This window comes from Zingiber officinale, chromosome 4B, assembly GCF_018446385.1.
Source record: "Zingiber officinale cultivar Zhangliang chromosome 4B, Zo_v1.1, whole genome shotgun sequence".
Taxonomy (NCBI): Eukaryota; Viridiplantae; Streptophyta; class Magnoliopsida; order Zingiberales; family Zingiberaceae; genus Zingiber; species Zingiber officinale.
In genome coordinates, this window is record NC_055993.1 from 126,496,308 (window position 1) to 126,520,290 (window position 23,983).

A 23,983-nucleotide genomic window follows, 5' to 3' on the forward strand; every position below is an offset into this window, starting at 1 on the left:
CCACCTCCACCTTGATGTACACAGTGTTCAATTTGCTATGTGAATATGGCTCTCTTTGTTGTCTTCCACAGCTTTCTTGAACTGCATGCATGCAGATACATTGATGATTTCAGTTGCAGTTCAATAAAGCTGTGGGAAATCACAAAGATGGTTAAAGAACTAGCTATCTGATTACTTCTCAAGGTTAGTGTTCCTTTTTTTTTTCTTTTCCTTTTCTCAGTACCTCATAGATCTTGCCGAGGCAAGATGCCATTAAAAGAATCAACACAGGCAAACTCATTCTCATTTCAGTATTTCTTCTCTCTCTCTTTATATTTTTCTTCTTTTCAAACTGGAAAAAAAAATCACAATGTTTTTAGAGTCCATGAAATCCCAAACAATCTACAAAATATACAATTTCTTTTGCTCTATATGATCGATCTCCTCAGTAAAGAGTTTCAGAAGATTAATAAGCTCAAGTCTTGTTCTTGCTTAATTAACAAAGCTTGAAACTTTCAGAGGTGTTAATTGATTTCCTCCTTCTTCCATGTTCTTTTGTTTTTTTGTGACTGTTGGAGTGGGCACCTGGTCCTCCCTCTTCAATGAAGGAAAGATGCTGCCTTCGTGATGGGATATCAAGTCAGGCAAATTTCTAATTATTTTTTTTTCTTTCCAAATAATAATACAAATAACAAGATAGTTTTTTTACCACTCCGTTATTTATTTATTTATTGAGTGAAGGAATGAAGGAATATAATGCTCTTTTTCCCTCCTTTGAAATTAACCACTTGTGGTAAAAATTCTGAACTGAGATGGAAAAGGTAGCCAAAAGTAGTCAATACGATTGCACAAGAACCCCACTGAAATGTGGGAAATCTTCTGACATGGATTCCTTTCCATCTGCATTCTTCAGGCTTTACTACTGGAACTAGGGTTTTCAGTCACAATCTACTGATCAACTCCTGCATGGTGATAAAGTTTCCCCTCCCCTTGTTCACCATTTCCTTGTGATAAACAAAACAGCTTCAATCATTGAATCAAATGGGTTTGTTTTAAAAGGCAATGCTCAAACAAGATTAATACATATGCTTAGTCCGCTGCCTTCAAAATATCATACGTAGCCATATGTAGGGTTGTAAAGGAGCTAAACGGAGTTAAGTTTTGGTGGTGTTCAACCATATTTAATAAGATAATCAAACAAAGTTGTTGAAATGTTTGTTCAAACTTGATTTCATTTCTTTTGTTTAAGAGCTTGAGGTTGGTTCATATTTGACTTGAGTTTGATTCGTTAGATGTTATTGAGCTTTTCATTCAAATTTATTTGATTATTTTAAAATTTTACAGTTTTAAGATTATTCGACTGATTATAAAACTTGATAATATAAGTTTGTTTCTTTATTTTGTTTTTTTTTATCTAGTACCATGTCAATGAAAATTTTATTAATAAACATAATTTACAAGTTTGTTCGTGAACATTGTTCAAGAGCAATTCATAATTTTTTTATCATGAAATTTTAACTAACACATATGTATTTTAAGTTTATTCATTTAGTTTAATAAGCTGTTAAAATTTGGTAATTTAATTAATTTTATATGTATTTAAATAACATAAATAAATTTTTATAATGGTATTAAAAGATGGAATCCGTCACCCAACAATCCTGCGATCATTTGTAAGGAGATAAATCGAGAAGTTATAGTTAACCAATGTAAAGGAGAGCTTTTTTCCTCAAATTTATCACGATTTAAACTCTTATTCTATGATAACAACTTTATCCTATACTATTCAAATCAACCTTGTCACGAGGGCGAAATAAATAAATTTGTATCAAGTCCAATGTAAGTTTGCTTGTGAACACTTAAATTTTATTTATAAGTGAAGGGTATATTATATTATTGTTGTTATATGAAAATATGGTCGTGGAGGTCCATTAGTAACTGGGCCTTGGTAACTACATCAACTAATTGGGCCAGCTCGAATTCTGCCCATCCATCGAATTTAAAACCCGGTCCAGTTGTTGATTCTCTGGTCCGTAAGCAATTTGTGAATTGAGCCCTTTTTGTACTTTGTTTTAAGAAAAGGAGAACGATCCTTCTTTCCCGGAATAATTAATTAATATATTAATAACATTTGCCATCATGTCTAATTAAACATTTAAAAAATAAAAAAAAATCGTCTCGTTAAAACAATACATCAACACTAAAATTTATTGAATTGTTTAGAAGAAAATTGAAAAAGTTTAGAAATTAAGGATTAAAATGAAGTAATGCAGATATTTTGTTATTTACATTCTGACCCCTATCCACGCGGATTACGTGTCCTATTTATGAAGCGAGGACCGAGAGGGAGAGATCCTTTTCTTAAGCGATCCTTCTCTCTCTGCGCCCACGAAACCCTCGATCTCGTCCTCGCCGCCCTCGTCGTGGATCGATTCGCAGACGCCCGTGCTCGAGATCTTCCCGCGATCGCCTTCTCTAGATGGGTGGAACGGCCTAAGCACCAGGAGGCGGAGGCGGCGGGGAGAAGAGGGATCCATTACGACCGCCACGAGGAGGTCCGAGAAGCTCAGGCGTGGAGTCCACGATGTCTGCCGTAGTTTGCGGGAAGAGGTCTTCTTCCATTTTCGACGAGCTCCTTACCCCGCCGCCGGCCTCCAAGAGAGTCCGCTGCTCTGCCGGCTCATCCTCCCCCACCCCCTCCCTCCGCCTCTCGCCGTTTCGGATCTCCAACCCTTTGGATCTCGGTGGCTACGGAGAAGATCTGATTGCGCCGGATAATCTCGCCCATCTGAAGTTCCTGTTTCCCGATATGGATCAGCAGGTCGAGTTTATTTCATAGCCTTCTCTGTTTTATTTTTTCATTAGCTGACTATTGTTTATCGTCCTATTGGATGGATGTACTTTTCTAATGCCAAGCGTGCGATACTTTGATTTGCTTGTCATTCAATTTATTCCATAAAATGTTATCTAGAAAATGATAGTGCTTAAGGTAGTGAGAACGTAAATTAACATTCCTCATGTAAGTCTTACTTTATATTATGCATATATCTTTATCATCTTTCTTCCATGGCAATTGTGCATCCTAATGACGACATCATCTAACTTATAGAGTATGGTAGCTCTAATGACAGTCTTTTTCTGGTGAATTTTTATATGTTCAAAAAACTCATACTTGTCGTCAAAGAGAAAATCCACGAAGCTCTTTAAGAGATCTTGATGATTTTTTTTCTAGCACTTGTTCTGCTAGATTGTGTTGGCTTGTGAAACATGCTTTCGCTTCACATTCATATTTATGATTCAATCTTATTGTTTTCTGAAAGAATATTGTTTTCCGAAAGAATGCAGTTTTGCATTATTTTCCTTCCTCTTTGCTGCCATGCTATAATGTCATTCTATTGTGAAGTTGCTGATAACAAATTAACAATCATTTTCACTTTTCTACTTGTTTTTGTGAACCACCAAATTTTATATATTCTCTTGTTATTCATACCTTAACTAACATTGGAATGATCTTCAGCTCCTCAAACAAGCTCTTGAAGCATCTGGAAATGATTTGGATTCTGCTATAAAGAGCTTAAATGATCTTCGATTAGATTCATCATACATGTCATTGGTATCAGCTGTGGGCAAATCAGAAAATGGAACTGAAATGAATGGTCCTCTTTCGAGTAAAGGTAGACTTGCATTAGGTAGATAGTTTGTTTGTAGCTGTTTTGGCTCCCTTTCGTAGGGTGCCAGGTAGATCGGACGTCGCAGCGACTTTCCGTCAACTTTCAGTATATCGAGACCCACCTTCATCTGACTCAGCTTCCAGACAGGATCACCTGTGAATCCAGAGTTACTTCGGAGCCAGCACGAAAAGTGCATCGCCTTCATCCAGAGCTGCTCCCATGGCTCTCATAGCTTGGAGTTTTGTATTCTCTTGGGGTGTGGGTGTGCGCACCTTCTTCGCATTCATTTGCTGCTCCAATATAATATTTCTACAGCCTTGCGTTTCATCATGCTGCCTGCAACAACAGACAGATCGCTTACACAGAGGACGAGGAAGAAAAATGAATGTTGGAAAAGTATTAGGGCGCTAGAAAATCTATTTATAGATGAATATAAGATCAATCAGTCATATTTTTTTCCATAATTGAACACTTTCCATTTACGTTCAAAGAAACAGAAGGATTATTCCAAAATTGACAATTTTAAAATTGGATATTCCAAGTTGGATGCATTTAGTCGGATCGGATCATAGAAGCCATTTTAAATCTTTATTAATACAAATATATATTAATAAAAAATATAGAAAACTTTCCACCAAGTTTCTTAATTCCTCTACTTTGCAATAATAAGGGAAAAACACGCTAAATCATTAATAAATTGGTATCGCAATTTTTGTAAAATTATTATGATCACAATTTTTTATGTGTTGTACAAAAATATAATTGCATTATATTGTTTTGACAAAAAAAAAACACAAATCAAGAAAATTATTCAACATAATTCTCTCCATCATCTCAATGTTCGAGTCATTTGCTCAACAAGTTATTACTATTTGGCCGGATCAATGGACCCTTGTCCTGCGCAGTTCGGATCCTCTGTCTCCATTTCTCTCTGTCTCCGTGTCCCACTACCGATCGGACGGGTCAGATTACATCTCAAGGATGCTTTGCACATCAAGAGAATACTGCACACATCTTAAAGATGTCATGATGCATTGAGATGTAATCTGATCCGTCCGATCGGCAGTGGAACACGGAGACAGAGAAAAATAGAGACAAAAGATCTGAACTATGTCCCGCGATAAATCAAGAGCCTTGTGATCGAATACTAGTTGTTGCATTGTCGTAGCTATTATTGTTTTCGTTGTCCTGGTTGTTGAGTTGAGAAAGCGGGCTATGGTTATGTTCGCCTTGGTAGGTTGCCACTATGATTGTTGTGTCCTCCGTGCTTCTTTGCACCTAAATCACAATTAAATATCTTGATTAAGAACTTAATAGTAGATAAATATAGGCTCATTAATTTGATACTTGAACTCCTATCCTAAATTGTTCCTAGTTGAGCTTTTAAGAAATTAGTAGTTCTAATTAATTGGCCATTAATATTCTTTGTTTGAATAAACTTAGTAAAATAAATATCTTTTGTAAGAAAAATAATTAATCAGGTTAGGTAGCATCGAATCTAGGATGACCGGTTCGGTCCTACGAAAGTTTTTCACCGGTTATCTGGATAAATCAGAAAAGTACACATGGAGGCTCATCCTGACAACTAGTATTTTCAGGCCCGCTATCTATTATTAACGAGAAAATTTTTTAATAATAAGTTACAGTCTTAAACTCTATATTCTTAATCTATCATTAGAGAAAAATTTATCTTTTGTCACCTTTTGACCATATTTCCTTCATCAATGACCATCTCTCAGGGAACAAAAAATTTCTTTAGCGACAAAATTATCTGTCATTAATCGATCTCTAATTATAGCGATCGATTAGTAAGTGATTATTGTTATCATTGTGAAATTGGTCGTTGACGTCATTTAGTGACGAAATTAAATATTCCGTCACTACTAGAGACGGAAGTTAAGATTCATCTCTAAATTTAGTGACAAAATTAAATAATCATTGCTAAATTTAGTGACGGAGATAAATAATTCATTGCTAAAATAGAGACTGAAGTTTATTAATATCGTCGCTAATATCCGTATCTAGTAGTGACTGGAATATTTAATTCCGCCGCTAAATTTGTTAACGGTGTCATTATAACTTATTCAAACTTAATAATAGAATAATAAAATACCATCACTAATTAGAAACGGATCATTAAATATCCATCACTAATTATCTTAATATTTTTAAATTTCACATGTAAACCTAGTGGCGCAATAATAAATTCCATCTCTGATTAATGATGAATTTTAAAATTTCATCACTAAATATTCGTCTCTAATTAGGGACTCATGACTAGAAATGTTCCAAACTTTAGCCCAGCAATCTTTTTTTGTTTGACATGCATTCAATATGGCCAAGAGTACTTAGACTCTCGCTCTTCCTCTTCGTAGTTGGTGACAGATGGAGAAGAAGCCGCTCTGAGATAACCATCTTCTTCCAAAGGTTGGTATAGTCACAAGTGATGGCTTCGAGCAATATGTTAAGCTTCTTATTCCCCATGGTCATGCGAGAAAGCTCAGCTTCAAGAACCTCAAATAATAAATCATAACATATAGTAAAATGATTACTAAGCTTTGAAAAATTAAGTCTGTAGAACAAACATCTTATATCTTAACATAACTTCGCTTTTGCCTTTTCCTTTGATTGAAATTCATGATCAATTCATCTTTAATTAGATTTTGATAGAAAGCGTATACTCCGACCATCAATTTTATTCATGAAGTAAATAAACTTGAGTAATATGCAAATTCATTGATTCTACAACTAAAGCAATTCGTAAAGAAACATGTGTAAGCATAAAAGGGAGAGATGGATAGATCTAGATTGAGATCAAGGGAGAGATGATTCATTGTAGATGAGTTCATGCTCTCATGTTTCATCTTATGACAAGAGAGGAGAGGAAGAACAATTTATAAGAATTCGCATAACGAGAGATGTATCATCTTATGATCTCACAAGTGTGTCATCACTTAATTTTAGTATATGTTTATCTTAATTAAGTAATAAATAGGAAAATAGAAATATAAAAGGAAAAAAAGGGTCATGTAGTGCAAGTCAAGCCTCCACAAATGAATTAGTATAATATTTGAACAATTTCAATTGGTATCAAGTGACAAGAAGTATTCAAGAGTCTTTCTTGACTAATTTGGAGTCATTAATTGGGTATGGTGGGGAGATGAAAAATTAAACATTAGTTACATAATTAAATATTAATTTGGAAAAGATTAATCATTTTGAAGCTAAGCTTCGATCGAGGAAGGTGAGATATGATCATCCATCCAGCCCCAATAACTTATCCAGCCTAAAAACTACATTGTCTCAAATATATATTGAATTTTTGAAACAATTAGATCCGGCTAGTTTCTTGGGCATTCAATGAGATAGTTTTGTCATTGCGATCGATCGAACTCTCTTTTATCTCGACTAGTACTAGATGTTCTGATGTCATATATTGAATATTCCCATGTGGGGGGAAAAGTAGATTCTGAATCATGCATGTGTTCCCAATGTGATTGCATTGCATTGCATGAGCCAATAATGCAGTAAACAAAGTTAGTGTAGTGCCCCAGCTTCTCTGGCTTGAAACAAAGGGAGACACGGAAATCTCTTCATTCTGTTTTATCTTCTTTAGCCAATGAGATGAGTGTAGTATTTCGTTTGATATCCACCTTAAATTGTGATTAAAATTAATCTAATTCTTTAGACAATTAGGCATATCTGATTAGTAATATACAAGATAAATTAATTAATAGTGAATAAGGAGCTCAGCCGTGACGTCGATGCTTAACAGTCGATGGACATGTAGATGTATGTACAGTGCCATGTTCAAGTGGCTATGGGACCAAACACTGAAAAGAGTTTGGCCTTTGGCCTCAATCTAATCATATTTGGTTTTTGATGATGCTGATTCCTTCCATGTTTGTCCTCTTCAATGCTCACAATAATGCTCACAAACTGCTCATATCCATCCTCATCACTGTCTCAGGATTGTTAAAACTTTGTACATATTTTTCAGTAATCAATAAAAGTCTGACTGAATGTGAGTTCATAATCAGTACTGAACCAAAAAAACATGGTAGCTGTAGACTGTAGCCATATGTGATACGCATGCATGCACTGGATTATTCTGACTAAATTACTGTCATTTTTAGGCATTATTATTGTTTTTTCAAATTAAAAGTATGTATATTATGTGCTTTAAGTTGAATATAAAAGATACTGCTCTTCTGTTGAATTGATTGTACAATTTGAAAGCGAAAAATTGTTTCCAAACTGTGGGCCGCAAGCAGCCCGACGCATCGGACGGACGGGATTCCATTATTGGGCCCACGGACGGACAAGATCGTACGAGGAAGAGCCAATCAAAACCGTGCTTTTCTCCTATCACATATCGACCCACCTGTTGTCCTACTTTCAACCGTTCCATCTCCATCAGAAGGTTGAAATTGGTAATCGATACGTACCGACATTCTGCACCGCCGTGAGCAGGAGGAGGAAGGGGCAAATTGGTCTTTTCGGGCTCTGTTGGCTGCTACTTGAACCTTGCGGGTGCAACCATGGACGCCGCAGTGGCGGTCTTCATCCCTGCGACGAAGTAGGAGACCCCGAGGGTCGAATGGCAGCTCTCCGCTAGGTGATGCGGCAGGATGATGCGGAGATTCCGCTCTGAGCTCTGGGGCGGCCGAAAGCCGAGCAAGCACGCTGCCAGCCGATCGTGCCACCGGAAACACGTCGAGGACGGGTAGATCGGAAGCTCGGAGCCGTTCGAAGCAATCCATTCATTCTTCTTAGACGATCACGCTTCTATTCCAACATTCTGCAAACCAAAAAAAAAAAAATCTGATTTTTTGTAGATCGAAATGGAGGAAGTACCATCTCCGGCGCCGTCAGGGGAAGGACAGAGTGTTCTCCATGGAAGGTACGAGATAGGGAGGGTGATCGGGCAGGGTACCTTCGCGAAGGTTCACCTGGCGCGGAATCTCCTCACCGGAAAGGGGGTCGCCATCAAGGTGGTGGGGAAGGAGAAGGTGATCCGGGTGGGGATGATGGAGCAGGTGAAGCGCGAGATATCGGTGATGAAGATGGTTGGCCACCCCAACATCGTGGAGCTCCATGAGGTGATGGCGACGCGCACCAAGATCTACTTCGCCATGGAGCTGGTCCGCGGCGGGGAGCTTTTCTCCAAGGTGGCCCGTTCAGGTCGCCTCCGTGAGGACGCCGCCCGGCACTACTTCCGCCAGCTCGTCTCCGCCGTCGACTTCTGCCATGGGCGCGGCGTCTACCACCGCGATCTCAAGCTGGAGAACCTCCTCCTCGACGAGCAGGGCAACCTCAAGATAGCCGACTTTGGACTCAGCGCCTTCGCCGAGCACGTCCGCCCCGACGGCCTCTTCCACACCGCCTGCGGCACGCCGGCGTACGTCGCGCCTGAGGTGGTCGGAAAAAAGGGCTACGATGGGGAGAAAGCCGACCTCTGGTCCTGCGGCGTCATTCTCTTCGTCCTCCTCGCTGGATTCCTTCCCTTCCAGGACGAGAACATCATTGCCATGTACAAGAAGACCCGCCGAGGGGACTTCCAGTGCCCGCCGTGGTTCTCGTCGGACGCCCGGCGACTCATCACCAAGCTGCTCGACCCAAATCCCAAGACCAGAATCACGGTCGAGCGGCTCACGGAAACCCCATGGTTCAAGAAATCGACGATCACCAGATCGCTTTTCGCTCCGCCGGCTTCGGCCACCGCCGCGGAGGAGCCCGAAATGCTAAACGCCTTCCACCTGATATCCTTCTCCGAGGGTTTCGACCTCTCGCGGCTCTTCGTCGGCGGCAAGTGGCGGGAAGAGGTCTTGCGGCTCGTAACGAGGGAGCCGGCGAGCGGCGTGGTGTCGAGACTGGAAGGATTGGCGGCGGGGAAGTACCGGGTGACGAAGAGCTGCGCGTCAGGGGTGAGGCTGGAGGGCGAGCAGCGGGGCCGGAAGGGGAAGCTGGCGGTGGCAGCAGAGATCTTCACGGTGGCGCCGTCCGTGCTCGTGGTGGCCGTCCGTCGGGACGGCGGCGATGCGGCTGAGTACGAGACCTTCTGCAGCGACGAGCTCCGGCCGGCGCTGCAAGACATCCTCTGGACCTCATCATCCGATGAAGAAACTGCTGCAGCCTGACCGTACGTGTCAATATCTTACTGTTTCGGCATATATTGCTCTGTCAGTGTTCATCCATGTTCTCCTCCTCCATTAACAGCCCCCTGTAAGAGCTTTACTTCATTTCTGAAATTAGCAGTGTTGTTGTGTCACTCTTCAGTTCATCGTCACGCCTCCGTCGTTGTACTCGTCTCACCTCTGTCAAGTCATCGCATTCACAAAATTGGCGTTTGGATTTTGAATTGCTTCAATGATTTGATAGCAACAGTTCGTTCTAGTGGTGCAGAAACGTGCTCTGCCTCTGCTTCCGGTGACACCTTTTGTCCTTGAAAAAGGTTTGAGGAAGAATCGATCACGGATTGTTGTTCATGTCGCAAGGGTTTGGAGTAGAGGCAGATAATTGAACAATTTTTTAAATAAAGGAAGACAAATAAAAATTGGATATCTCTTCTAAACCGTAAATAAATTAAACATTGACAAAGTTTAATTAAATAAATAAGTTTAAATAATTTATTAAACTAAACTAATAAGTTTATATCATATATATTCAATTAATTCGGTAATGAATCATATTTATTAATAAAAATTTTATTAATATGTAAATAAAGAAAATTTTAAACTAAATAAATAAATTTATATTATCAAATTTAATAACTAATTTGAAATATAAATATTTTAAATAATTAAATTAAGAGTAAACAACTAAATCTAAATTTAAAAAAAAAAACTAAACTAAATAATGATTTTTAACGAGTTCTTTTTCGTCACAACTTGGATCGTTTACAACTACTCTAGTTCTTGTAGCAGAAGCAGCAGAACCATTCAATTCAACTCTCACATGATGCCAAAGGCATCAGTTTATGCCAATCTCAATGATCTATTAACAATTAATTAACTCTTTAAAACTCTTCAATTATTACTTTGATCACTTTGTATTACCAGGTTTTGCATTGCATATGTACTAGTTTATGTGCTTTGGAGCTGATTAAACTCACTGTAATAATCTATTAAGTATTAACATCACTGTCAATATTTAGATCAATTATAATTATTTTCACTATTATCTAAATTTATTTTGCCTTGTTTATCATTTTAATTTATGGCAATTACCGGCCGCACAAAATGGTGGGCATTTTGGAGTTTGGATTTGTTTGTCCTAATCTCCAGTCTCTCCGTCAACTTGCTTAGCTAACACATTTAATAACCATAAAAACCCTAATTTTCAATCCATGAAGTTGAGTACGGAGTTGGACTTTGCTGCTTCTTCTGTTCTATGAATGCGTCGTCCTTCCTGCTTCTCCGTTCTCTGCAATTAAGAGAGCAGCAGAAGCAGAAGCCTTGCTCATCAATTCCGCCATTATCACCACCATCATCACCACCACCGCAATTCATTACTCTCTCTTTCTCTCTCGTGAAACAGCACGAAAGCTGTTCCTTTGCGTTGGCATCCATGCCGAGCAACCTTTGAGCTCACGCGCGCTCTGCTCAAAAGCTCAGAAAAGGCCCTGTTTTTTCCGAGTTCAAAGCTGCAGATTGGTGGATCGGGACCCGAATGATGCTTAAAAATGGAGCCTTTGATGCATAGAGGAGCTCGTTGATCGTCCCTAATCATCTCCCTAAGGCGTGCCTTTGTGTTGGACCAAGTACGAGTGTTGCAGAGATGGCGGATGGAGGCGAGGAGGGAGGGAGGAGATAAAGGCCGCGTCTTTCAGTTGGCTCGCAGTTCCTAGGCTTTTGGATCCGTTTCCATCAGATGGGTGGCGTGGGGTTCTTTGCTTTCTACGTATCCTTTTTCCTGCTGCTGAGGCGTTCTTGGCCGCAGTCGCCGCCGCCGCCGAACACGGACGCCTTCTACGTCTTTGAGTTCTTCCGGGAGATGCGAGTGCAGCCTTCCTCCAGAACCGGCAATTCTTCCGACGTCTGCTCGTGGAGAGGGATTACCTGCGACAGCGGCGGCAGCGCGGGGGCGGAGAGGAGGGTGATCGCACTGGAGGTTCCTGGATTCCAATTCGCCGGTCCGATCGGTGAAACCACCATCGGGAAGCTCACGGCGCTCCAATCCCTGGATCTGAGCAGGAACGCCATCACTGCCCTCCCTATGGATTTGGTGGAATTGAGCGAACTCGCCAGGCTCAACTTCTCTTCCAATAATCTCACGGGGCCGCTTCCACCTTACATCGGCAACTTCAATCGGATGGAAAGCCTCGACCTTTCCGGCAACGGGTTCTCCGGCGAGATCCCATCGCAGATCAGCGCGCTTTCCAGGTTGAAAGTTCTCGATCTCAGCAGGAACTCGTTGGAGAACGGCATTCCGGAAGCTTTTCTCCAATGCACCTCTCTGGTCTCCATCGATCTCTCCAGCAACAAGCTAAATGGGAGTCTCCCCGCTCGATTTGGCTCTGCCTTTGAAAACCTAAGCACTTTGGTTCTTTCAGATAACCAGATCAATGGAGGTTTACCAGATTTGTCGAGCTTGGATTCTCTCGCCTACCTCGATCTCTCAGGTAACCATTTCAACGGCAACATCTCCCAGGCTTATCATTGGTCTTCTTTAGTTCATCTCGACTTGTCCATGAATGAACTCAGTGGAGATTTTTTCACTGATCTCGTGAATCCACTTCAGTCACTGAAGCACCTTAACCTTGCATTCAATGAATTCTCTGCCCCAAAATTTGATCTCATGAGACTGCCTCCTGCACTAGAATATCTGAACTTGTCGAAGAGTAATCTCAATGGCCAGATTCCGACCAGGATCTCTCTGTCGCATGAGTTGAAGGTGTTAGATATTTCACAGAATCACATCGGTGGCCGCATTCCTGAACTGAGCACTGAAAACCTGCAATTGATAGACCTTTCAGTGAACAATCTCACTGGGGAGATACCGAGCTCCCTGCAACAAAAGTTATTCAGCATGGAGAAGTTCAACTTCTCCTACAACAACCTTACTTATTGCGGCCAGAGTTTCTCGTTCGAAGTGCTCCGGTCATCATTCGTCGGATCACAAAATCACTGCCCAATTGCAGTGAATCCGGATTGGAGTAGATCCAAGGGAAGCAAAGACAGGAATCTGAAGCTAGGATTGGCAATAGCACTTCCACTGTTCTTGCTCGCAGCAGGGTCAATCGGGTTGGTGCTTAGTTGCAGAAAGAGGCACAGCTTCTGGACGATTAAGAAAATATCTCACAGGGAGGAGAAGAATGTTTCAGGCCCCTTCCACTTCGATGTCAAGCACACGACATCGATCCCCGTTGTCATCTTTGAGAAGCCATTGCTGAATTTTACATTTGCTGACCTCTTGAATGTGACTAACAATTTCGATAGAGAAACCTTGTTGGGAGAAGGGAGGTTTGGGCCAGTGTACAGAGGTTTATTGCCTGGAGGCATCAATGTGGCCATGAAGGTTTTGCTTCATCGATCGACAATTTCAGATGAGGATGCCGTAAAGGAGCTGGAGAGGCTTGGCCAGATCAAGCACCCTAACTTGGTGCCCTTGACTGGCTATTGCCTGGCTGGAGCACAAAGGATTGTTATCTATGATTATATGGAGAATGGAAACCTGAAGAGCCTACTTCACGACTTACCGTTAGGCGTGCAATCAACCGAAGACTGGACTACTGATACAACTGAAGGAACCACCACCTGGAGTTTCAGACACAGCATTGCATTGGGCACTGCAAGGGCACTGGCATTCCTCCACCATGGATGCTTCCCTCAGATAGTCCACACAGATGTAAAAGCAAGCAGCATTTATCTAGATTCAGCAATGGATCCTAGGTTAGCTAATTCTGGACTATCGAACATTGAGAGCAATGCAACAGAGAATGAAGCTTCACAGGGGTCACCAGGTTATACTCCTCCAGAGTTTTCAGAAGCGGAAAATGCATCCACAACTATAAAATCGGATGTCTACAGCTTTGGGGTTGTGTTGTTTGAGCTTACTACAGGGAAGAAACCGATCGGAGACGATTATGCTGAAGAAGGGAAGAGCCATACATTGGTCAGCTGGGCAAGAGCATTGGTGAAAAGAAATGAACTCTCAAGCTTGATTGATCCAAAGATTAGGGAAACAGGATCAGAGAAACAAATGGAGGAGGCATTAAGGATAGCTTACTTGTGCACAGCTGAGTTGCCATCCAAGAGGCCATCCATGCAGCAGATTGTTGGCCTTCTCAAGGATATTGAACCTGTCAATGAGTACTGAATAACAAAATGTTGTTTGTGTTTTCTTTCTCTTTTTTTTTTTTCTTTCTTTTCTTGTCTTCTGCTTTAATTTTATCCATGGGAATTGTATAGTGATCATGAGGTGCATAAGAACTAAAGGTCTATCTTTCATCAGCTTTCGATGTACCAAAATGAAACAGATAAATGAAACCTTATTTGCATTCTCTTTTCACAGCCATGGTAGTTCGTTTTTCTATATTCAGTCTGATGTATTCTCAGTAGAAAATACTATTTTCCTTCTCGAGAAAGCAAAGCCTTCAGGCTGGAGTGATAAAATTTAAACTGAAAGCAAAGCCTTCAGGTCTAATGAAATGATTCATCAGCTACTTCATGGCTATTGTTATGTCAGAAAGATTGGATCTTCGTCAATAACTTTCACAGATTATGATATTGGTAAATTTCAAGCGTTTACTTTTATTATTGTGGTTGGTATATTAGGCTACCAGACATATATGGTTTAGTTGGGTTTCTACTACTAGGCCAAAAGGGAATAGTCTCTTTTGACTAGCGATAGTGTCTTATGGATCAATCATGACTGCAAGCACAATAAATATATATATATATATATATCGCTAGTGTCTTTATGAATCATGACTGCAAGCCCAAAATATATATATATATATATATATATAATATTATTGTGGTAATTATACTATTTCATAATTTGAATATAGATAAACAGCATATTTGTTTATTTTAAGAGTGAAGTAGAGAAAAATCCTTGAATTTTACATGCAATCTCCCCTCATAAAAAATTTTATTTCCACTCCTTGCATGTAAAGTTTTCTCTCATGCAATCATGTGACCAAATTGTCTTCTTTATTTTTAACTACAAAAGGTCCAAAAATAAGTATAATTCCTCTTTAATTCAGGACTTTACATTAGAATCGAGTATATTTTTATTAAATTGAGCATATTTTTTTCCTGTTTTAATATAATTCCTCCTAAATTCAGCACCATATAAAAAAAATCTAATATATTTTCTATCCAATTAAGTATCATTTAAAAAAAATCTAGTATATTTTTTATCCAGTATCATTTAAAGAAAATCTAGTATATTCGAGTATATTTTCTATTAAAATTGTCCTTCATAATTTTTAGGTATAAATAGTCTAAAAATGAGTATAATTCCTATTAAATTCAGTATTTTAAACTAGAATCGAGTATATTTTCTATTAAATTGGTATATTTTCTATTAAATTGAAAGTAATACTTTTTTCCTATTTAATATAATTCTAAATTTAGCATCACTTGAAAAAATCTAGTATATTTCCATTCAATTGAGTATCATTTAAAGAAAATCTAATATATTTTCCATTCAATTGAATATCAAAAAAAGAGGGTCTAGCATTTTTTCCATCCAATTGAGGTGAAAAAATCGTACATCATTTGATAGAAAATATACTAGATTCTAATTTAATGTACTGAATTTAAGAGGAATTATACTCATTTTTAAATTTTTTATACTTAAAATATCAGGGGTAATTAGGTAAGTATATTTGACTAGGGAGTGAAAATAAAGATTTGTTCCAATGGAAACTGCATATAAAATTGTATTTGTCAATGGAAATTGCATGCAATTTTTTTTTTTATTTTAACCCGAGTATATATACCGCAACTCATATCTATGTGGCCGTCCAAATCACTTCCGGATGCCCCACGTACTCAAGCACAAGAGGCAAGTACCATATCAAAACCGTATATGTATATATAAAAGATCAGCTTATTTGAAACCGATCAAAGTGCCAAGAACCTATCTCACCTTCGGAAGCATTTGATTTTTTAAAATGGATCCTAAAAGTGGTAATATTACTATTAAACTTAGCAAAAATTTGATCCTGTCGGTATCAGTTGAATCAGTGACCCGTCAAGTTTCAAGAGCAGTGCCTCGACAGAGTGAACTCGACCACATCCCAAAACACGGGGGCATGTAATTGGGAAGAAACAAGATAGAAGAAAACAAGCTTTAAGACTAGGCACGTGATTTCATAAAAGCTCAAAGTCGAAATAGAAAAAGATACAAAAGCAATGTATTAATATTCCAATTCAAACTACATAGGACTACAGAATTAGCAACAAATGCAATAAAAAAAGAAAAAAAATGTCACGTGAGCAAACTCGCCTCACATTTATTATTCTAGGTGAGACGATAACTGTCAGGGAGAATGAGAACATAAGGCAAACAATTCTACCTTCTGAGCAAGCAGCATCTTTTGAACATCAAAAACATGGAGTACAAAAAATCAAGTGCCTTGCGTCTAAATAAGAAGATAAACTATGTTCCACAGTATACTTTTCTTTGAGGTAAACATTGATAAGGGTCCTAAACTATACCCAAAAGTCAGCAGACAACTAATCTTTTCTTCAGAGAACTGATAGGGATATTTTCAATCGATCTTCACCGATGAATAAATCAGTCTTGTAAACCAAAAGCAAGCATAAAAACCAATTGTTCCCGTCAGCACAAAGAAAGCATAGGAAGCAATCAACATGTACCCAAAGTACAGAATTCCAGAAATGAGCTTGGTTATCTCCAGTTTTGTGAAAAAATAGAATGTCGCATAGAGGAAAAGATAGAGTGCTGAGGATCCAGATGTCAGATAGGACCTCCACCACCACAGGTAATCCTCACTGCATAGCTGGAAATAGCACAAAACGATTGTGATCTCGGCACAGGTGACAATGAGAATGATGAAGACAAGAAAGAGGAACCCAAAGATGTAGTAGAACTGATTTAGCCAAATTGAGGTAAGGATGAAGAAGAGCTCAATGAAAACAGCTCCAAATGGGAGAATGCCACCAATTAGTATGGAGAAAACTGGATTCATATACCAAGCTTGTTCTGGGATCTGTCTAGGGATCTTATTTGTTTTCACAGGATCTTCAATGGCTGGCTTCCTGAAACCCACATAACTGCCAACAAACACAAGGGGCGCTGAAATACCAAACCAAAGGAATGCAAGAGCAAACATTGTGGTGAAGGGCACTGCACCAGATGACTTCTCACCCCAGATGAGAGCATTCAAGATGAAAAAGATAATTGAAACAATACCCGGGAAAGTGAATGCTGTCTGCAAGGTAATTTTCTTCCATTCTGTCCCTTTGAACATCTTGTAAAGGCGGGCAGATGAATACCCCGCGAACAAGCCCATGAAGACCCACAGTAGCAGCATTGCTGTCATGAGTCCACCTCTATTTGATGGAGAGAGAAATCCAAGAACAGCAAAAATCATGGTCACGAGTAGCATACCAAAGAACTGAACACCAGTTCCAACATATACACACAACAAGTCTGAATTGTTTGGAGGCCTAAATACATCCCCATGGACTAGCTTCCATCCTGTCTCTTCTTGAGCTTCTTCTTGAGTCTCAAACTGGTTGTACTTGGAGATATCCCTGTATAGTGTCCGCAGCATAATCATAGCTACCATCACAGACAGGAATAATACAATCAGGAGAGAATTGATAATAGAAAACCAGTGGATTTGGTCATCATTCATCAGAAGATAAGTGTCCCATCGAGAGGCCCACTTCACATCACTCTCCTGGAAGGAAAAGATACAATAAAAGAAAATGATTCAACAATTTAATGAAAACCAACTGGTCAGCTAAGCAGTAATGGTAACATTAGCTATAAATGTAAAGAATGCTATGATATAGTCATATTATCAAAGGGAAAGAAATTCAGACAAACCTGAAACTCAACATCATAGGTGAATATGATATCCTCGTTCGCTGCCACCACCTGTGGGCTATCAGAGTTCACAACTGAGCGTTTAGCATGAGGGTCACAGGTACTCAAGCGGGTCTTCACATCATTCCACTGACCTTCATAAGCATGATTAACACTGCAATAGATTTGACAAATTTAAGTTCATAAAAGAATAGCATAAATGAAGAGGAAGGGGCAGTCAGGGTAAGGAATAAATGAAAAAATTTCCAACCTGAATGGTTTGACCTCAAATCCCACAATCCTGAAAACATCAAGTTCTACATCCTTGTGATATTTCACGATAAATGATAAATGGTTGTAGATATAATATGTCCCATTCTTCCCCTGCACAACAATTAAATATTCTTGATAAGTCATGTAATATCGTGCTAGTGATTCTCTTATATCTGGAGTATTTATAGGAGATATAGATTACTCCAGATAGATGATCTTTGACTCCAACATGATAGCCCAGCTGATACACAGTACCACTATTCTGGTCCAGCCTTTTCATAGGTACAACAAGTGGAAGATTGTCCAAAATCCTGTCCAAAAATATGTACAGTCACCAATATTATGCGAATTGAAGATATCTAACGAAACAGACTCAAGGACTAGGTTTGTCATACATGTTAACACGATACTCATCCTCTATTTTTTCCTTGAATTCCTTTGCATCCTTGTCAGTAGGTGTAAATTTGCAAGCAATCTTACACATCTCGGGTTCTCTCATTTCAAACTGGCATAGTTAAGAAAAGTTAAATATTATTGGTCATTAGATCAGAAGGATAACTAATACTAAAAGTGTACAGTAGTCAGCAATATACCACATAGACTGAGTTCTCAATACGATCACCACGAAGAACTTCCCCAAGATTTTCTGCACTATCCACTATGTTGATTGGACGACAGTATGGTAGAGAATAATATGAATATGGAAGTTGTGTTTTTATTGAAGTCAGCTTGTTCACTTTCACTGCAAGTGGATCTTTCTGCAGAGAAACAGTGGAAGTTTGTGACGTTAGGTTACATTATGCACAAATATAATTATCGAAATAATTTCCATTTGCATATCAAATTAAAAATAGATCTTATCTGGAGAAAGTAAACAAGCTGTTGAAAATTACAATTCATATATGAGAAAGGCAAAGTTTTGAAAATTGCATGCAGGTTGCCTGTGATTGAATCACTTCATAACATAGATGAAATATATGTAGGAATACATCAGTGCATGTGCTCATGAATGGGAATCGACTTAACATTAATTGTATCCAGAAAAAGTGGTTTTCATGTATCATGTTAGCAATACAGGTGTAATAGTTTGCCCCAACCATATAAGAGAGAACAAAATGTAAATGTAATATAATAAGTTTGTAGCACTTACAAATAGGCAAACCAAACGATAGATTAGTGCTTGTGCATCATATGTTATGTGGAATTGGAAATCTTCTCTACAAAGCATTATCACCATTGTGCTTCCCCTCGTTATCACATTCCCCCCTTAATCTAATTGCTTGGACCGTGTCATTATTTATTTGTTTCTTATATCATCTACAAATGAATTTCTAATTCATTAGTATCAAAAGCTTAGCAAATCTCACATCAAGCTTGGTACTCATATTATAGCACAGTATCCATAAAGTGTCTATCCACATCTTATCATTTTCAATCAGATCATATTTCCTTTCTCAATTTTCTCATTTTTTTTTATAATTTTATCATATCAAATACACACACATACAAACTAATATTATTTCATATCAATATTTATAAAAATAATAATTTGGGATCAACTAATAAATTAGATTGATTTTCGTGAGTCAATAGAAAATTAAAGCAGCTTCAGTGTCTGAATACATGCAGGTGTAAGCAATGCAGTGAAGGAAAATGCATGAATGTGAGCTTTAACCCTAACCTTGCAGATAATCTATTTAAGAAATAGATAAGAAGTGCCTATGAAGTTCAGCATTCAATCAACAGTGATAGCCCTAGTAGGGAAAGCTAGAAATTTGGAACCTACTCAGCAACTGTAAAGAAATCATAAAAGTAACCAAAATGGACAAAACAACAAAACCAAGACTACGTATAACCCTTAACAGAATAGCAATACATCATTCAATGTAGCGGCAGATACCTAACAGTCAAAAGTTTACAGATCTTTACAAGCAGAAATATTCATCGACCTGTATTACATCATAGAAAAATGTGGGTTCATGAACGATCAAAAGAAGAGCACCTACAACATCTCATAATGAAAAAGCAAGGCTCGGAAGGAATTCACAACAGAATAATAAATCATATAATCGAATAATACTATACACAATGTTTGCGTAAGAGTACACAGAGGTAGAGAGTTAGGGAAACTCAATTCTAGGACCACCAAGAAAGGTTGATAGTGATAGTACAGATCAAATGAACTCCAATCAAGAATATATCAAAACGATAACGAATATTAAGATGCACGCCTGTAATCCCACAAATTTCGCGCATTAAATCTACCAAATAATGCACCTAAATAATAGATCCAAAAGATCCAAGTCGAATAAAAGCAAATCCAAAGATTTAAGATCGACTACTGCGAGGCGAAATCAATAGCTGGATGGAGGGAAAGGGGATTAAAAGACCTGGTGGAAGTCGGCCGGGGCGACTCCGGGAAGGTAGAAACCATGCCCTCCGGTGGGGAAGAGAACAAGCACAAGGGCGATCCACGGGAGGATCCACTCCATCGTTTCGAGTAGGGTTCGCAGAGAAACAGGAGAGACGGAAGAGGACCATCTTTCTCATCGGGTAGAAAATAGACAGTCAGACAACCTGGACAGCGGGTCGGGTTTAATGTACCCGACCCACTCAATTTTGGACAAAAATGTGCACATCCGTTGGTTCACCTAAACCATCAAGACGTCAAAAAGACCAAAAGGCCCACTCCTCTTTTTTTCTTTTCTTTATTTAACAAGTCTCCGGACTCAGCACATCGAATATACCTTTGTTTCTTGATTGCTTGGATTATAAGGGAAGGGGATGCCTCGCTTTTTTTTTAAAAAAAAAAAAAAATCACAATATGGTTTTTGCTTGCCTATTCAGCTATTTCCAATTCAAAAATATTATACAATGGCTTTCATTATTCATGGGTGGCAAAAGATGAATACGCTAGTTCTCATCATTTCCGTTAATCCGTCCCAAGATCAATATGGAAGATAAATCACTACTAACCTGTACTCACCACTAGACCCATTTGAAAGGACATGACTTTCATTACTCATAGTATAATAACAAAACGCTCAAATAATTTTTTATTTACTGTTTGAATTTCAACTACGGCGCATATATATTTCTCTAGTAAAATAAAAAAATCTATATTTCCAAATTTACCTTGTGGCCAATATTCTATGACTCCGGACCATCCACCTTGAGATTTATTTGCATTCACACAATTAAGAGGCGCTTTATACATCAATTATCATAATCTGAAAATAAACACTGCATTTTGAAATCAAGAGCATAACCAAGAACAAAAATGGGCATAGATCAGAAATAAAAGATAAAAGTTCAAATTGATAAGAAAAACAGTTTCCTCTACATTATATTGCCAATCACAGATGTCAGAAAGCTTGGCTAGTTGGCTCACTATTTATTTTTTTTTTCCCAAATCAAAAATATATCAAAGATGTCATAAAACATTATGATTTCTGACTAATTATTATGGTCGCCTCATTAACCTAATCCTAAGATCACTTGTGTTATCAGCACTGGTTTAACTCAATCCATCAAACAATCTACACAGAATGAATAAAACACCATGTATAAGATGAAATATCTCAAGCCTTTCTTTACATAAATATTTCCATCTAACATAAATTAAATCAGTGAAGGGCTTAGATTGTTAGCCCTTTCTGCGATAGGAGATTAATCTACACCCTCAAAGCTAACTGATCCTGCCATGTAATCTTTCTCTTTGCCACCTTGTTTGATGATTCATGTACAACATCACGACAAATCGAAAGGTTGAGATCATTAGCCACAGAATTGTCTTCCACTAAACTCTTCCTCAACTTATCAGACTTCATAGGCTCGACGCTGAAGCTGGACGGATACTCCTCTGTATCCTCACCAATCTGCGTAAGAACATCCATTGTCATTACAGAATACATGATTTTGTTGCTTACCGACATCGTAATTCATTCAGTCTTGTAGCATGAGTGGGGGGTAGTTACTGGCAACAAGACCTGATTCAGGTCTATCAGGGCAGAAGTGCATGGAGTATCAGCATCTCTCAGTTTTGATCTTTGGTCTTTAGCAGGGAGTTGAGGATATGCATTTGCATTTGAAGGTTGGCCGATCAAGGACTGACTCTGTGATTTCTTTTTCAGCCTCAATTGTTTAGTTCCAGATGGATTCTGGGATAGGCTTTTGTACCGTCTTTGCAAGAATCTAGAGCATTGCAAATAGAGCAGAGGATTATATTATTGAAAGAGTTAACATCTGATTTACAACTATAGGTCTTTTGAACTCTTATACATTCAACAATTCCAAGCATAGAGACTGATAGAGTAAGAACATAATGTAATGTAATTAAATTATACAAAACTTGTGCCAAAGAGAAAATTATATATGCTTTCGTTCTACTTTAAGGAGCTCCTTAAAAAGTGAATGAAATTTCAGAAATACGTAAATTATTTTGATTCAGGATAATGGAAAAATGCTTTTCTGTGCATGGATTTTTTTCCCTTTTTAAAAATATTATTAAAAAATGGTAATTTAGAATTAGAGTGGAGTATATGAAAACTAGAATAGATACTGACTTCACTTCAGCAAGAAGTTTAAGCTTCTTCTGATTAGCTATCTGCAGTTTCTTCCTCTTTGCTTCAGTTTCCTGTCACAAATTACTACGATAAGATTTTTCTGGGAAAAAGAAAAACATATAGTAGTTATATGTGGGATAAGTATTTTCACAAGATCAACAGTGTTCGTGAAAATTTGAAATGTTTTGGCTGTGATTTTTGAGATGCCTAGACTAATACAAGCACTCTCAATAGAGGAAACAAAGAAAAGGAATGATAGATCTAGATCAATTTGAAAGGGAAATCAGAGGAGGCAAACTTTTAAGGGGGGACAACAAATTCTAATATCAAGAACCATAGAAAGATTTAGTACAATAATAATGGTATGTAGCATCCCAATCATCATCTTGTAAAGGTGATACTGGAAAGTCAGGGTTTTCTAGATATCTAGAAACCCAAGGGTTTCAAGAAGGAACACAGGTCTCAAATTTTTTAGATTGCAAATCCTGATATGAGAAAAATCCCGAGAGTGAAAGAAAGGGATGAGCACCACAGGATCTCACCTCGACCAGATCTCCATAATCCCACAAGAGACTCTGATGCCTGCTCCTTGCCTTGACCTCCTCGCTCAACTTCTGGCCTTTCCTCATCGCGGCGGCACCCAAATCTCACCTTTGGAGGCGGAAGCGGAGCGAAACCCTAGCACGCAGGCCACATATGGGGAAAGGCTCCTCCTTGGCAAGGGGTGATGGTAGAAGCAGACGTGGTGGGGTTTGCTCCTCCCTCAATTTTCTGAGGTCTGGCCATGACCAAAAGGCCCATATAAATTGCACACAGGAACAGGAGAAGGGCTGGCAATTTGCTGCTCGGTGGAGATGGATGGAGGGTTTTCTGGTCTTCAGAGGGGCAAATCTGGCAACCTCGGAGCAGTAGCATTGTGTGTGAGAGAGAAAGAGGAGAGGAGAGGTTCGGTTGGGTGAATGGTGATGCACATCCGAAGACACTCGTTCGCTTCTTCATTCTATCATTTCTCCCCTTTTTTGATTTCTCACCTCATCCTACCGATGCTCCTTTTTCCTTAGGCCTTGGTTTCCTCCACCCTCCTATGACTCACTCGCTCCTGGTCCAGGATGGGCCAAGGAGCCAGAGACATGGATGGAATGGACTTGATCTTGGAGGGTAGAGATTCCTTTCGATCTGCCTCTTTGGCTTTGGTTGACAGGGAAGGAAGGAAGAAGGGTGGAGGAGAGAGAGAGAGAGTGACGGGTAGTTGTGCCCTGTGATGTTGCAGCTGCCTTCTTGTGCCTGCAATCGGACATTAATGTCACCGCCTTATATGGTGGAGATGGTCGAATAGAACACAAATTCCTCTTCATTGGCCGAGAAAGTTTTATTTTGCACCTCATACTTTAACTATTGTTTCCTTAGACCTCCAATATTTAAAATATTATATGTTTTACTGTCTATAGATTGTAAATTGGCTATTGGGTCTAAATAAAGCCC

At 38.9% G+C, this 23,983-nt stretch overlaps 5 protein-coding genes across 6 annotated transcripts; 3 read left to right on the forward strand and 2 right to left on the reverse strand.

The window, feature by feature from the left end:
• Positions 1-2,231: 2,231 nt before the first annotated feature.
• LOC121976539 lies at positions 2,232-3,692 on the forward strand. The gene is made up of 2 exons (XM_042528732.1): positions 2,232-2,800; positions 3,497-3,692. The coding sequence occupies exons 1-2, from the start codon at positions 2,564-2,566 to the stop codon at positions 3,674-3,676; spliced, it is 417 nt and encodes a 138-aa protein (XP_042384666.1). The 5' UTR covers positions 2,232-2,563; the 3' UTR covers positions 3,677-3,692.
• A 4,541-nt stretch (positions 3,693-8,233) lies between these two features.
• Positions 8,234-9,921, forward strand: LOC121976534 (CBL-interacting protein kinase 6-like). Its single transcript, XM_042528726.1, has 2 exons — positions 8,234-8,376; positions 8,489-9,921. The coding sequence occupies exon 2, from the start codon at positions 8,495-8,497 to the stop codon at positions 9,788-9,790; it is 1,296 nt and encodes a 431-aa protein (XP_042384660.1). The 5' UTR covers positions 8,234-8,376; positions 8,489-8,494; the 3' UTR covers positions 9,791-9,921.
• Positions 9,922-10,989: 1,068 nt separating this feature from the next.
• Positions 10,990-14,162, forward strand: LOC121976532 (probable LRR receptor-like serine/threonine-protein kinase At2g24230). The gene has a single exon (XM_042528724.1). It carries the CDS (start codon positions 11,523-11,525, stop codon positions 13,968-13,970), a length of 2,448 nt encoding a protein of 815 aa, XP_042384658.1. The 5' UTR covers positions 10,990-11,522; the 3' UTR covers positions 13,971-14,162.
• Positions 14,163-15,998: 1,836 nt separating this feature from the next.
• LOC121976533 (transmembrane 9 superfamily member 8-like) lies at positions 15,999-20,492 on the reverse strand. The gene is made up of 7 exons (XM_042528725.1): positions 20,327-20,492; positions 18,530-18,694; positions 18,332-18,441; positions 18,139-18,247; positions 17,935-18,047; positions 17,685-17,838; positions 15,999-17,535 (listed from the first exon to the last, which is right to left on the reverse strand). Exons 1-7 carry the CDS (start codon positions 20,426-20,428, stop codon positions 16,378-16,380), a joined length of 1,911 nt encoding a protein of 636 aa, XP_042384659.1. The 5' UTR covers positions 20,429-20,492; the 3' UTR covers positions 15,999-16,377.
• Positions 20,493-21,485: 993 nt separating this feature from the next.
• On the reverse strand, positions 21,486-23,849 carry LOC121976537. 2 transcript variants are annotated; one of them, XM_042528731.1, is made up of 4 exons: positions 23,044-23,849; positions 22,502-22,572; positions 21,926-22,130; positions 21,486-21,814 (listed from the first exon to the last, which is right to left on the reverse strand). In XM_042528731.1, exons 1-4 carry the CDS (start codon positions 23,128-23,130, stop codon positions 21,611-21,613), a joined length of 567 nt encoding a protein of 188 aa, XP_042384665.1. In that variant the 5' UTR covers positions 23,131-23,849; the 3' UTR covers positions 21,486-21,610. The 2 variants fall into 2 exon arrangements, with proteins under 2 accessions (XP_042384665.1, XP_042384664.1); XM_042528730.1 differs by having other exon boundaries at positions 21,914-22,130; positions 23,044-23,842.
• Between the last annotated feature and the right edge of the window lie 134 nt (positions 23,850-23,983).

Excerpts from the sequence above, each read along its gene's own strand:
- LOC121976534 (XM_042528726.1), top strand. The coding sequence starts at position 8,495 with ATGGAGGAAGTACCATCTCCGGCGCCGTCAGGGGAAGGACAGAGTGTT.
- LOC121976539 (XM_042528732.1), top strand. The coding sequence starts at position 2,564 with ATGTCTGCCGTAGTTTGCGGGAAGAGGTCTTCTTCCATTTTCGACGAG. Across the intron at positions 2,801-3,496 it reads TTCCCGATATGGATCAGCAG|CTCCTCAAACAAGCTCTTGA; the intron begins GTCGAGTTTATT and ends AATGATCTTCAG.
- LOC121976532 (XM_042528724.1), top strand. The coding sequence starts at position 11,523 with ATGGGTGGCGTGGGGTTCTTTGCTTTCTACGTATCCTTTTTCCTGCTG.
- LOC121976533 (XM_042528725.1), bottom strand. The coding sequence starts at position 20,428 with ATGGAGTGGATCCTCCCGTGGATCGCCCTTGTGCTTGTTCTCTTCCCC. Across the intron at positions 18,048-18,138 it reads TCAAAGATCATCTATCTGGA|GGGAAGAATGGGACATATTA; the intron begins GTAATCTATATC and ends ATTGTTGTGCAG. Across the intron at positions 17,536-17,684 it reads CCTATGATGTTGAGTTTCAG|GAGAGTGATGTGAAGTGGGC; the intron begins GTTTGTCTGAAT and ends TTTTCCTTCCAG.
- LOC121976537 (XM_042528730.1), bottom strand. The coding sequence starts at position 23,130 with ATGAGGAAAGGCCAGAAGTTGAGCGAGGAGGTCAAGGCAAGGAGCAGG. Across the intron at positions 22,573-23,043 it reads ATTATGGAGATCTGGTCGAG|GAAACTGAAGCAAAGAGGAA; the intron begins GTGAGATCCTGT and ends AATTTGTGACAG. Across the intron at positions 21,815-21,913 it reads TGAATCAGGTCTTGTTGCCA|ATTGGTGAGGATACAGAGGA; the intron begins GTAACTACCCCC and ends GTTCTTACGCAG.